This window comes from Nerophis ophidion, linkage group LG06 (assembly GCF_033978795.1).
Source record: "Nerophis ophidion isolate RoL-2023_Sa linkage group LG06, RoL_Noph_v1.0, whole genome shotgun sequence".
Lineage (NCBI taxonomy): Eukaryota > Metazoa > Chordata > Actinopteri > Syngnathiformes > Syngnathidae > Nerophis > Nerophis ophidion.
In genome coordinates, this window is record NC_084616.1 from 2373229 (window position 1) to 2386049 (window position 12821).

Below are 12821 nucleotides of genomic sequence, written 5' to 3' on the forward strand. Positions count from 1 at the left end.
TGTATATATACATATATATATAAATACACATATTATATATAATACAGGCCAAAAGTTTGGACACAGCTTCTCATTTCAATGCGTTTTCTTTATTTTCCTGACTATTAACATTGTCACTGAAGGCATCAAAACTATGACACCTGTGAAGTGACAACCATTTCAGGTGACTACCTTTTGAAGCTCAAGGAGAGAATGCCAAGAGTGTGCAAAACAGTAATCAGAGCAAAGGGTGGCTATTTTGACGAAACTGTCCAGGGTGTACGCCGCCTTCCGCCTGGTTGTAGCTGAGATAGGCACCAGCGCCCCCCGCGACCCCAAAGGGAATAAGCGGTTGAAAATGGATGGATGGAAAGAATATAAAACATGTTTTCTGTTATTTCCCCTTTTGTTGTTAAGTACATAACTCCACATGTGTTCATTCATAGTTTTGATATGACAACCTACAATGTAAATAGTCATGACAATATAGAAAACACATTGAATAAGAAAGTGTGTCCAAACTTTTGGCATGTACTGAATGTATGTACATATATATATATATATATGTATGTATGTACTATGCCTTCCGCCTGTATGCAGCTTACATAGGCTCCAGCACACCCCGCGACCCCTTTTTGATAGCGGTAGAAAATAGATGGATGGACAGATAAATATATATATATATATATATATATATATATATATATATATATATATCTTGATTGGATTATCCAGATAATAGTGCTCGATACCGTGGTAGAGCGCAATATGTATGTGTGGGAAAAATCACAAGACTACTTCATCTCTACAGAACTGTTTCATGAGGGGTTTATATAGGGCACATATATAAACCCTATATAAACCATTGTATGTGAATGCTTCCATTAAAATCTCCTGATGATTGAGGGAACCCCTCATGAAACAGTTCTGTAGAGACGAAGTAGTCTTGTGATTTTTCCCACACATACATATACATATATATATATACATATATATATATATACATATATACATATATATATATATACATATATATATATATACATATATATATATATATATATATATATATATATATATATATATATATATATATATATATATATATATATAAATAAAAGTTAGAAGTGTTAGAGGTACATAGTAAATGACACTATAACAGTAGTATATGTTGGCTCTGTAAAGGTCAGTCACTGCCAAGCCAAACTTTAACCTACTTGTAACATTTATTAAGTGATCATGCAAAACAGTGTTTTTCAACCACCGTGCCGTGAGATATTGCCTATTTGGGTTGAATATATTTTATGCAAAGCAGTATTTATAGTCTGCAAATGATGTGTTGTTGCGTGTCCGTGCTGTCTAGAGCTCGGCAGAGTAACCGTGTAATACTCTTCCATATCAGTAGGTGGCAGCAGGTAGCTAATTTCTTTGTAGATGTCGGAAACAACGGGAGGCAGTGTGCAGGTAAAAAGGTGTCTAATGCTTAAACCAAAAATAAATTAAAGGTGAGTGCCCCTAAGAAAAGGCATTGAAGTTTAGGGAAGGTGGTGCAGAACGAAACTAAAACTGAACTGGCTACAAAGTGAACAAAAACAGAATGCTGGACGACAGCAAAGACTTACTGTGGAGCAAAGACAATGTACATCCCAACATGACATGACAATCAACAATGTCCACACAAAAACAACAGAAATATTCTTGACTGCTAAAACAAAGTAGATGTGGGAAATATCACTCAAAGAAAGACATGAAACTACTACAGGAAAATACCAAAAACAAGAGAAAAAGCCACCAAAATAGGAGCGCAAGACAAGAAGTAAAAGACTACACACAGGAAAAGAGCAAATAAGTCAGGGTGTGATGTGACAGGTGGTGACAGTACACCTACTTTGAGACAAGAGCTTAAGTCATATCCAACAATTGCGACAACCACTTTTTACTGTCAACTTAGTTTTGCTTTTGAATGATTTCTGCTGGTGGTGTGCCTCTGCATTCTGTCAACGCAAAAAATGTGTCTTGGCTAAAAAAAAGGTTGCAGAAGAGTGATGTAAAGAATGAAAGGTTGCAAGAGTGTTGTAAAGAATGAAAGGTATAAAAGAGTGTTGTAAAGAATGAAAGGTATAAAAGAGTGTTGTAAAGAATGAAAGGTATAAGAGAGTGTTGTAAAGAATGAAAGGTATAAAAGAGTGCTGTAAAGAATGAAAGGTATAAAAGAGTGCTATAAAGAATGAAAGGTATAAAAGAGTGCTGTAAAGAATGAAAGGTATAAAAGAGTGCTATAAAGAATGAAAGGTATAAAAGAGTGCTGTAAAGAATGAAAGGTATAAAAGAGTGTAGTAAAGAATGAAAGGTTGCAAAAGAGTGTTGTAAAGAATAAAAGGTTGCAAGAGAGTGTTGTAAAGAATGAAAGGTTGCAAGAGAGTGTTGTAAAGAATGAAAGGTATAAAAGAGTGATGTAAAGAATGAAAGGTATAAAAGAGTGATGTAAAGAATGAAAGGTTGCAAGAAAGTGTTGTAAAGAATGAAAGGTTGCAAAAGAGTGTTGTAAAGAATGAAAGGTATAAAAGAGTGATGTAAAGAATGAAAGGTATAAAAGAGTGATGTAAAGAATGAAAGGTATAAAAGAGTGATGTAAGGAATGAAAGGTTGCAAGAAAGTGTTGTAAAGAATGAAAGGTTGCAAAAGAGTGTTGTAAAGAATGAAAGGTATAAAAGAGTGATGTAAAGAATGAAAGGTTGCAAGAGAGTGTTGTAAAGAATGAAAGGTTGCAAAAGAGTGTTGTAAAGAATGAAAGGTTGCAAGAGAGTGTTGTAAAGAATGAAAGGTATAAAAGAGTGATGTAAAGAATGAAAGGTATAAAAGAGTGATGTAAAGAATGAAAGGTTGCAAGAAAGTGTTGTAAAGAATGAAAGGTTGCAAGAGAGTGTTGTAAAGAATGAAAGGTATAAGAGAGTGATGTAAAGAATGAAAGGTATAAAAAAAGAGTGTTGTAAAGAATGAAAGGTTGCAAGAGAGTGTTGTAAAGAATAAAAGGTTGCAAGAGAGTGTTGTAAAGAATGAAAGGTTGCAAGAGAGTGTTGTAAAGAATAAAAGGTATAAGAGTGATGTAAAGAATGAAAGGTATAAAAAAAAGAGTGTTGTAAAGAATGAAAGGTTGCAAGAGAGTGTTGTAAAGAATGAAAGGTTGCAAGAGAGTGTTGTAAATAATGAAAGGTATAAAAGAGTGTTGTAAAGAATGAAAGGTATAAGAGAGTGTTGTAAAGAATAAAAGGTTGCAAGAGAGTGTTGTAAAGAATGAAAGGTATAAGAGAGTGTTGTAAAGAATAAAAGGTTGCAAGAGAGTGTTGTAAAGAATGAAAGGTATAAAAGAGTGTTGTAAAGAATGAAAGGTATAAGAGAGTGCTGTAAAGAATAAAAGGTTGCAAGAGAGTGTTGTAAAGAATGAAAGGTTGCAAGAGAGTGTTGTAAAGAATAAAAGGTATAAAAGAGTGCTGTAAAGAATGAAAGGTATAAAAGAGTGTTGTAAAGAATGAAAGGTATAAAAGAGTGCTGTAAAGAATGAAAGGTATAAAAGAGTTATGTAAAGAATGAAAGGTATAAAAGAGTGTTGTAAAGAATGAAAGGTTGCAAGAGAGTGTTGTAAAGAATGAAAGGTTGCAAGAGTGTTGTAAAGAATGAAAGGTTGCAAGAGAGTGTTGTAAAGAATAAAAGGTATAAAAGAGTGCTGTAAAGAATGAAAGGTATAAAAGAGTGTTGTAAAGAATGAAAGGTATAAGAGAGTGTTGTAAAGAATGAAAGGTATAAAAGAGTTATGTAAAGAATGAAAGGTATAAAAGAGTGTTGTAAAGAATAAAAGGTTGCAAGAGAGTGTTGTAAAGAATGAAAGGTTGCAAGAGTGTTGTAAAGAATGAAAGGTTGCAAGAGAGTGTTGTAAAGAATAAAAGGTTGCAAGAGAGTGTTGTAAAGAATAAAAGGTTGCAAGAGAGTGATGTAAAAGGTGTATAGAATGAGAAGGTGAAGAAGAACTCACCGCCAAAGACATGAGTTGCCGTTCATGGATCAAGCATCAACCTTTAATGGCGATGTTGCAGTCAGGAGAAGACGGCCCTACAGCGACATAGAAAGAGAATATTAGCCAGATGGACTAGACCAGGACATTTTACAAACACGTACATAAAGTTAAAAGTGTGTGAAAAAGGAGAAGGTTGTAGTCCAGCAAGCAGCTAGCCAACAAGCTAAAAGTAGCCTGGTCTCACAGTCCAGACAGCAGCTCGCCGCGACAACAAACTAAACAGAAACATAAAAGACAAGATGTTTTGATGGAAATTAATGTTGTCCCGCACTATTCTAATATTCTGCATGGACTTTGACTTTTGTGTCGCATGAGATTAAAACCAGCGGACTTCCGACTCATACTTCTGGTCACGTGATGAAAACAAACCGTCTCTTCTTCGTGGAGCGTCTGGCTTCTTCTTCTGTTTTTTTTTTTTAACAAACCTTTATTTATACATTTCAACATTTACAAACAGTTGAGAAATAATAATCCAAGTAAGTACAAAAACAAGCTCAAAGTAACTAAAAAATAATGCAATATATATATATATATATAAAACAAATAAAGTGAAAAGCCATAGGCTCACACAATTTCAGTAAATAATTTAAATGTGGAACACAGCATCATCATTTTCACTGCTTTTTGGTTATTAGACATATAAAGTGTTTTAATGTAGAGTTCTAATTCTTTTTTTTAAAGCACAATAAACAGGTCGGGTAGTGAGAAACTTACATTTATGAATATAAGACTTAGCCAATAGTATAATGAAGTTGCAAAGGTAAAATTACTTTTCAATTGTTTTCTCATACAGTGTAAATCCAAATAGCACATCTTTAAAACAAAGCACAAATTTGTCATTAATATTGTCTAGGACGGAATAGAAGAGATGTTCTACTTCTTCTTTGACTCTTTCACATCATTAATAGTACTGTATGTCTATGAAATATAAAGTATACATAGCAAGAAAGCTCGATAGGTAGATGTTTAAAACAGTGTTTATTTAAAAAAAAAACTATAGCAATGTTTTTCTCAAAGTTAAAAGTCTTTTTTTTATATATAATTTCATAAACCTTTATTTATAATTACAACATTTACAAACAATTGAGAAATAATAATCAAAATAAGTACAAAAACAGTACGAAACAGCGCCAGGGGGTTGTAAACTCAATAAAGTAACTAAAATAGAATTATATATATATATATATATATATATATATATACATCAGTCACGGGTTGTGGAGCTCCTCACATCTGAACATTGTTTACAATCATGGCCACCAGCAGCGAGAGCGATTCGGACCGAGAAAGCGACGATTTCCCCATTAATTTGAGCAGGGAGGAAAGATTTGTGGATGAGGATAGTGAGAGTGAAAGACTAGAAAAAAGAAAAAAAAAAGGCGAGGGCAGTGGGAGCGATTCAGATGTTATTAGACACATTTACTAGGATCATTCTGGAAACTCCCTTATCTGCTTATTGTATTACTAGTGTTTTAGTGAGATTATATGGTACCTGAAAGTCATAGGGGTGTGGCCACGGGTGTGGTGACCGCCAGTGTCTCCGGTGGGAGGAGGTAATAGTCTGCAGCTGCAGGAGGACGCAAGCTCCGCTCATGTCTACGGTAAGAGCTGACTTATTTCCACAATTTTCTCACCGAAACCTGCCGGTTGACATGTGGTCGGGAACCATGTTCGCTTGACCGCTCTGTTCCATAGTAAAGTTTCACCTTCGGGAATGTAAACAAGGAAACACCGTTTGTGTTTGTGTTGCTAAAGGCAGCTGCAATACACCGCTTCCCATCTACAGCTTTCTTCTTAGACGTCTCCATTATTCATTGAACAGATTGCAAAAGATTCAGCAACACAGATGTCCAGAATACTGTGTAATTATGCGATTAAAGCAGACTACTTATAGCTTGGATCGGACTGGAAAAAAATGTCCGCTACAATCCGAGACGTTACGTGCACGCGTCATCATACACGTCATCATTCAGCGACGTTATCAACAGGGTACCTAGCGGGAAATTTAAAATTGCAATTTAGTAAACTAAAGCGGGCGTATTGTCATGTGTTGCAATGTTAATATTTCATCATTGATATATAAACTATCAGACTGCGTGGTGGCTAGTAGTGGCTTTCAGTAGGACTTTCACATCACAAAGAGACAAGTCCATAAAAATAGTTTACAGTAGCTTTGATGCTGTAACAAAACAAGCCTTCATTTCACGCTGCAAAGAAATATTGCATATTTCATCAAAAAAGTTTTCTATGACAAAAAAGGCATAAAACACCCCCCTTCCCAAAAGAAAATAATTTAAAAAAAAACCTTGATCTAGAGATTTAGACGAAGAATATTAAACAACTAAAAACAATGCACAGTATGACTTATTTTTAACACTTTTATAAGTGGGGCCCTTTTGTATCCCTGAAAATTTTAGTGAAATTAAAAAAAAACCTCATTGCTGGAAAAAATAATAATGAATCAAAATAAATGTTATGAATTATTATACTTTGATACTTTCATACATGACATACTGTGTAGAACTCTGGGGAACCACTTTTCAAACCATAATTAATGATATTGTTTTGCTGTACGGCTAATAAACAAAGCAGGATATTATGACCATACCCATCCATTATTTGTTCAATCGAAACTTATGAAATTTCAAGATATTGTTTATTATAAAATAACACAGATAATGTTCAAAGCAAAAATAAATACTCTTCCAGAAGGAATTTTAAAATACTTCTCTCTACAGACCAGCAAATACAATCTAAGAGATGAATCTAAGATTATTTTACCAAATCAAGACTAGTTGTTAAACGTCGATGTTTTTCTGTTCTCGGTGTTCATTTGTGGAATTCTGTTGGTAAAGAAATAAAAATAAGTGACTCAGTATTTAATTTCAAAAAGAACATGTCACAATGTATTTTAAAAAGTTATGTGAACTAGAAATGTATGTTTGTTTGGTTAAATGTTGTATTTAGAAGGTATGTATGTTTATCTATTTACAAAAAAGTGCATGTGTGTAAGTACATATTTTTGTATTATTTGTTAAAGGGCAACTTAAATGTAAATGCTGAATGACTATATTTCTTTTTGTGTTACAAAATTATTAGAAAAGGTAACTTAATTGAATGTAAAACATTTTATGTTGGGCATATAAGCTTTTTTGCTTCTGCCTGTTTCAGTCATGTTATTCATTTTTGAATCGTGATCCATGTTTGAATATCAATCAATCAATCAATCAATGTTTACTTATATAGCCCTAAATCACTAGTGTCTCAAAGGGCTGCACAAACCACCACGACATCCTCGGTAGGCCCACATAAGGGCAAGGAAAACTCACACCCAGTGGGACGTCGGTGACAATGATGACTATGAGAACCTTGGAGAGGAGGAAAGCAATGGATGTCGAGCGGGTCTAACATGATACTGTGAAAGTTCAATCCATAATGGATCCAACACAGTCGCGAGAGTCCAGTCCAAAGCGGATCCAACACAGCAGCGAGAGTCCCGTTCACAGCGGAGCCAGCAGGAAACCATCCCAAGAGGAGGCTGATCAGCAGCGCAGAGATGTCCCCAGCCGATACACAGGCGAGCAGTACATGGCCACCGGATCGGACCGGACTCCCTCCACAAGCGAGAGTGGGACATAGAAGAAAAAGAAAAGAAACGGCAGATCAACTGGTCTAAAAAGGGAGTCTATTTAAAGGCTAGAGTATACAAATGAGTTTTAAGGTGAGACTTAAATGCTTCTACTGAGGTAGCATTTCGAACTGTATGTTTTTGTTAGACTGGAAAAAAAAAACCTGAAACCTATTCATGGCTCCAATTACTTCACATCAACTATTACAGTTTTAATCGTTGTTTGGGGGAAATATCACTTATTTTGTTTGCCACAAAAACATTTTCTATGAGAAAAAAAATCCTGATTCCCCCCATGCCCCCTCCAAAAAAATAAAATAAAAATGACCTTGAGATTTAGGTGCTGAATGTAAAATAATTAAAAACAATGTACTTATTTTTAACACTTTTATGAATGGGGTCCTTTTGGATCCCCAAGTATTTTACTAGGATTTTTATTTTTCTAAACTTAAACAATAATTTACCTCCAGTTACTTCATTTTAGACTTTGAACATTTTACAGGTAAAAATATTGCATATTTTGTATTTTCACCATTAAAAAAGGGGCTTCTTTCACAAAAATGGCATTAAAAAATACAAACTTTATGTTGACGGATAAATCTGAAGATTTAAGCCCTGAAAAAAAATAGGACTTATTTTGAAAATGTTTTCGAGATCCTTCTGGGCCCCAACTTGAGAAAATGTCCACACATTGTTTGGAAAAAGACAAAATGTCAAAATGGTTCCCGCTCGCTCAAGTGGGTGGGGGGGGGGGGGGGGGGGGGGGGTCTGGGACTATTAGTTAGTGGAGGTTTATTGACAAACTAGCAGAGAGTAATTAGTTAGTGGAGGTTTATTGACAAACTAGCACAGAGTAATAATTAGTTAGTGGAGGTTTATTCACAAACTAGCAGAGAGTAATTAGTTAGTGGAGGTTTATTGAAAAACTAGCACAGAGTCCACACACACAGTCGTCATCACAAAACCAGAACCAGAACCAGAACCAGCATCACTTTGTTCAGCCTACAAATTAGTGCACTTCAATATTTTCCGTCAACTGCAAAGTACTCCAACACATCAGTGGTCCAAAATCATAAGAACAGAAGCACCAATAAATACATAAATAAAAAGCTTGTTCCAAAACCTTCATATACAAAATGTTTGCATTTACTGTAAAAAGATTCCAGCATTTTTAAATAAATAACTTTATAAAACAATTCATAGTTGATATCTTAAAATATGTCCTTTGTTCATCAGTGCAGAGGAAAGTTGTCAGCTAACAGAGTCAAAGAAGATGATGGATGACATGGAGAAGAAAGATAACTAGTCACAAGAAGTGTGTGCAACTACTGGACATAACCACTGACATCACACAGATATGTTCTCATGGCCCAACAACTAAAGCAACATGCGCAAAGACATGGAGAGAAAAGAGAGGAGAGAGGAGAGAGAAGGATGGCAGCCGGCAGAAGAAGCTTCTTCATCTTCCCTCACACCTGGATGTCTTATTCTCCCTCACACCTGGATGTCTTATTCTCCCTCACACCTGGATGTCTTCTTCTCCCTCACACCTGGATGTCTTATTCTCCCTCACACCTGGATGCCTTCTTCTCCCTCACACCTGGATGCCTTCTTCTCCCTCACACCTGGATGTCTTCTTCTCCCTCACACCTGGATGTCTTCTTCTCCCTCACACCTGGATGCCTTCTTCTCCCTCACACCTGGATGCCTTCTTCTCCCTCACACCTGGACGCCTTCTTCTCCCTCACACCTGGATGCCTTCTTCTCCCTCACACCTGGATGCCTGCCTCTCCCTCACACCTGGATGCCTTCTTCTCCCTCACACCTGGATGTCTTCTTCTCCCTCACACCTGGATGTCTTCTTCTCCCTCACACCTGGATGCCTTCTTCTCCCTCACACCTGGATGCCTTCTTCTCCCTCACACCTGGATGCCTTCTTCTCCCTCACACCTGGATGCCTTCTTCTCCCTCACACCTGGATGCCTTCTTCTCCCTCACACCTGGATGCCTTCTTCTCCCTCACACCTGGATGCCTGCCTCCCCCTCACACCTGGATGCCTTCTTCTCCCTCACACCTGGATGCCTTCTCCCTCACACCTGGATGCCTTCTTCTCCCTCACACCTGGATGCCTGCCTCTCCCTCACACCTGGATGCCTACTTCTCCCTCACACCTGGATGCCTGCCTCTCCCTCACACCTGGATGCCTTCTTCTCCCTCACACCTGGATGCCTGCCTCTCCCTCACACCTGGATGCCTGCCTCTCCCTCACACCTGGATGCCTGCCTCTCCCTCACACCTGGATGCCTGCCTCTCCCTCACACCTGGATGCCTGCCTCCCCCTCACACCTGGATGCCTTCTTCTCCCTCACACCTGGATGCCTGCCTCCCCCTCACACCTGGACGCCCTCTCCCTCACACCTGGATGCCTTCTCCCTCACACCTGGATGCCTGCCTCTCCCTCACACCTGGATGCCTGCCTCTCCCTCACACCTGGATGCCTGCCTCTCCCTCACACCTGGATGCCTGCCTCCCCCTCACACCTGGATGCCCTGCACCGCCTGGTTGATGGACTCCAGCAGGGCCCGGTTCTCCGGGTCCTTGTTGGTGAACATGTGGGTCAGCGTCTCCACGTAGCCCTCAAAGTTGTCCTGGCACAGCGGCTCCTGCTGGACGCACCACACATACTTATTTATATAGCACTTTTCTCTAGTCACTCCACACATTTATATAGCGCTTTTCTCACTAGTACCTCAAAGCGCGTTAACATAGTGAAAGCAAATATCTGAGTCACATTTGAAGCAGTGTGGGTGGCACTAGACTGGGAGCAGGCGGGTACAGTGTCTTGCCCAAGGACACAACGGCAGGGTTCGAACCTGGAACCCTCAAGTTGCTGGCACGGCCACTCCACCGACCCAGCTGTACCGCCCCGGTTAAAAAAGTGGGGACCGAGGACTAGACACACCTGGGGCCAAATGGGGACAGAGGACTTACTTCCTGTTGTTGATTTTTAATGACTTCCTGTTGTTTGTTTTTAGTGACTTCCTGTTTATTTTTAGTTACTTTCTGTTGTTTTTAAGTTACTTCCTGATGTTCATTTTAGTTACTTTCCGTTGTTCATTTTTAGTTACTTCCTGTTGTTTATTTTTAGTTACTTCCTGTTGTTCGTTTTTAGTGACTTCCTGTTCGTTTTTAGTGACTTCCTGTTGTTCGTTTTTAGTAACTTCTTGTTTATTTTTAGTTACTTCCAGTTGTATGTTTTTAGTTACTTCCTGTTGTACGTTTTTAGTTACTTCCTGTTGTATGTTTTTAGTTACTTCCTGTTGTACGTTTTTAGTTACTTCCTGTTGTATGTTTTTGGTTACTTCCTGTTGTACGTTTTTAGTTACTTCCTGTTGTTCATTTTTAAAAACTTCCTGTGTTTCATTTTTAGTTACTTCCTGTTGTTTATTTTTAGTTACTTCCTGTTGTACGTTTTTAGTGACTTCCTGTTGTACGTTTTTAGTGACTTCCTGTTGTTCATTTTTAGTGACTTCCCGTTGTTCGTTTTTAGTGACTTCTTGTAGTACGTTTTTAGTTACTTCCTGTTCTACGTTTTTAGTGACTTCCTGTTGTTCATTTTTAGTTACTTCCTGTTGTTCATTTATAGTTACTTCCTGTTGTTCATTTTTAGTTACTTCCTTTTGTTTATTTTTAGTTACTTCCTGTTGTTTATTTTTAGTTACTTCCTGTTGTACATTTTTAGTTACTTCCCGTTGTTTATTTTTTAGTGACTTCCTGTTTATTTTTAGTGACTTCTTGTTGTTCATTTTTAGTTACTTTCTGTTGTTTATTTTTAGTTACTTCCTGTTGTACGTTTTTAGTTACTTCCCGTTGTTCATTTTTAGTTACTTCCTGTTGTTCGTTTTTAGTTAGTGAAGTGAATTATATTTATATAGCGCTTTTTCTCTAGTGACTCAAAGCACTTTACATAGTGAAACCCCATATCTACTTTTTACATTTAAAGCAGTGTGGGTGGCACTGGGAGCAGGTGGGTCAAGTGTCTTGCCCAAGGACACAACGGCAGTGACTAGGATGGCGGAAACGGGGATCGAACCTGCAACCCTCAAGTTGCTGGCACGGCCACTCTACCAACCGAGCTATTCCGCCCCAACAGTTATTTCCTGTTGTTAATTTTTAGTTACTTCCTGATGTTTTATTTTTAGTGACTTCCTGTTGTTCATTTTTAGTTACTTCCATCCATCCATTTTTCTACCGCTTATACCCATTTGGGGTTGCGGGGGGTCGCTGGAGCCTACCTCAGCTGCATTCAGGCGGAAGGCGGCGTACACCCTGGACAAGTCGCCACCTCATCGCAGTTTAAGTTACTTTCTGTTGTTCAATTTTAGTTACTTCCTGTTGTTAATTTTTAGTTACTTCCTGTTGTTTATTTCTAGTTACTTTCTGTTGTTTTTAAGTTACTTCCTGATGTTCATTTTTAGTTACTTTCTTTTGTTCATTTTTAGTTACTTCCTGTTGTTCATTTTTAGTTACTTCCTGTTTACTTTTAGTGACTCCCTGTTGTTCGTTTTTGGTGACTTCTTGTTGTTTTTTATTTTTAGTTACTTCCTGTTGTACGTTTTTAGTTACTTCCTGTTGTACGTTTTTAGTTACTTCCTGTTGTACATTTTTAGCTACTTCCTGTTGTTTATTTTTAGTTACTTCCTGTTGTTCGTTTTTAGTTACTTCCTGTTGTTCATTTTTAGTTACTTCCTGTTGTATGTTTTTAGTTACTTCCTGTTGTACGTTTTAGTTACTTCCTGTTGTTAATTTTTAGTTACTTCCTGTTGTTAATTTTTAGTTACTTCCTGTTGTTCATTTTTAGTTACTTCCTGTTGTTCATTTTTAGTTACTTGCTGTTGTTCATGTTTAGTTACTTCCTGTTCATTTTTAGTGACTTCCTGTCGTTCATTTTTATTTAGTTACTTTCTGTTGTTCTATCTACAATTCTGTTCAAATGTAAAAATGACTTATTCTTCTCTTCTTTGATGCTTAACAGGAGTTTTGGGCGATACAACAAATGTGGTATCAATCCAACACCAAGTAGTTCCAGGATCAGTATTGATCTTGCCAATACGATACTCCAAATGTTAAGCGTGTGTGTT

At 37.4% G+C, this 12821-nt stretch overlaps 2 protein-coding genes across 11 annotated transcripts in view; both read right to left on the bottom strand.

Moving 5' to 3' along the window:
* Positions 1-4427, bottom strand: part of vps13d (vacuolar protein sorting 13 homolog D) — a 181537-nt gene extending 177110 nt beyond the window's left edge. For all 6 annotated transcript variants that reach the window (XM_061902435.1, XM_061902439.1, XM_061902437.1 and 3 more), the window contains exons 1-2: positions 4153-4427; positions 4010-4086 (exon numbers count right to left, since the gene is read on the bottom strand). The gene's annotated coding sequence lies outside the window, so the exon portion shown is untranslated. The remainder of the gene's footprint in view (positions 1-4009; positions 4087-4152) is intronic.
* A 4151-nt stretch (positions 4428-8578) lies between these two features.
* The window catches only part of myt1a (myelin transcription factor 1a), a 77906-nt gene continuing 73663 nt past the window's right edge, over positions 8579-12821 (bottom strand). For 4 of the 5 annotated variants that reach the window (XM_061902443.1, XM_061902444.1, XM_061902441.1 and 1 more), the window contains 2 exons: positions 10099-10346; positions 8579-9704 (listed from right to left, as the gene is read on the bottom strand). In XM_061902443.1, coding sequence (XP_061758427.1) covers positions 10215-10346 — 132 coding nt within the window. In that variant the 3' untranslated portion in view covers positions 8579-9704; positions 10099-10214. The remainder of the gene's footprint in view (positions 9705-10098; positions 10347-12821) is intronic. The other variant, XM_061902442.1, reaches the window with a different exon arrangement.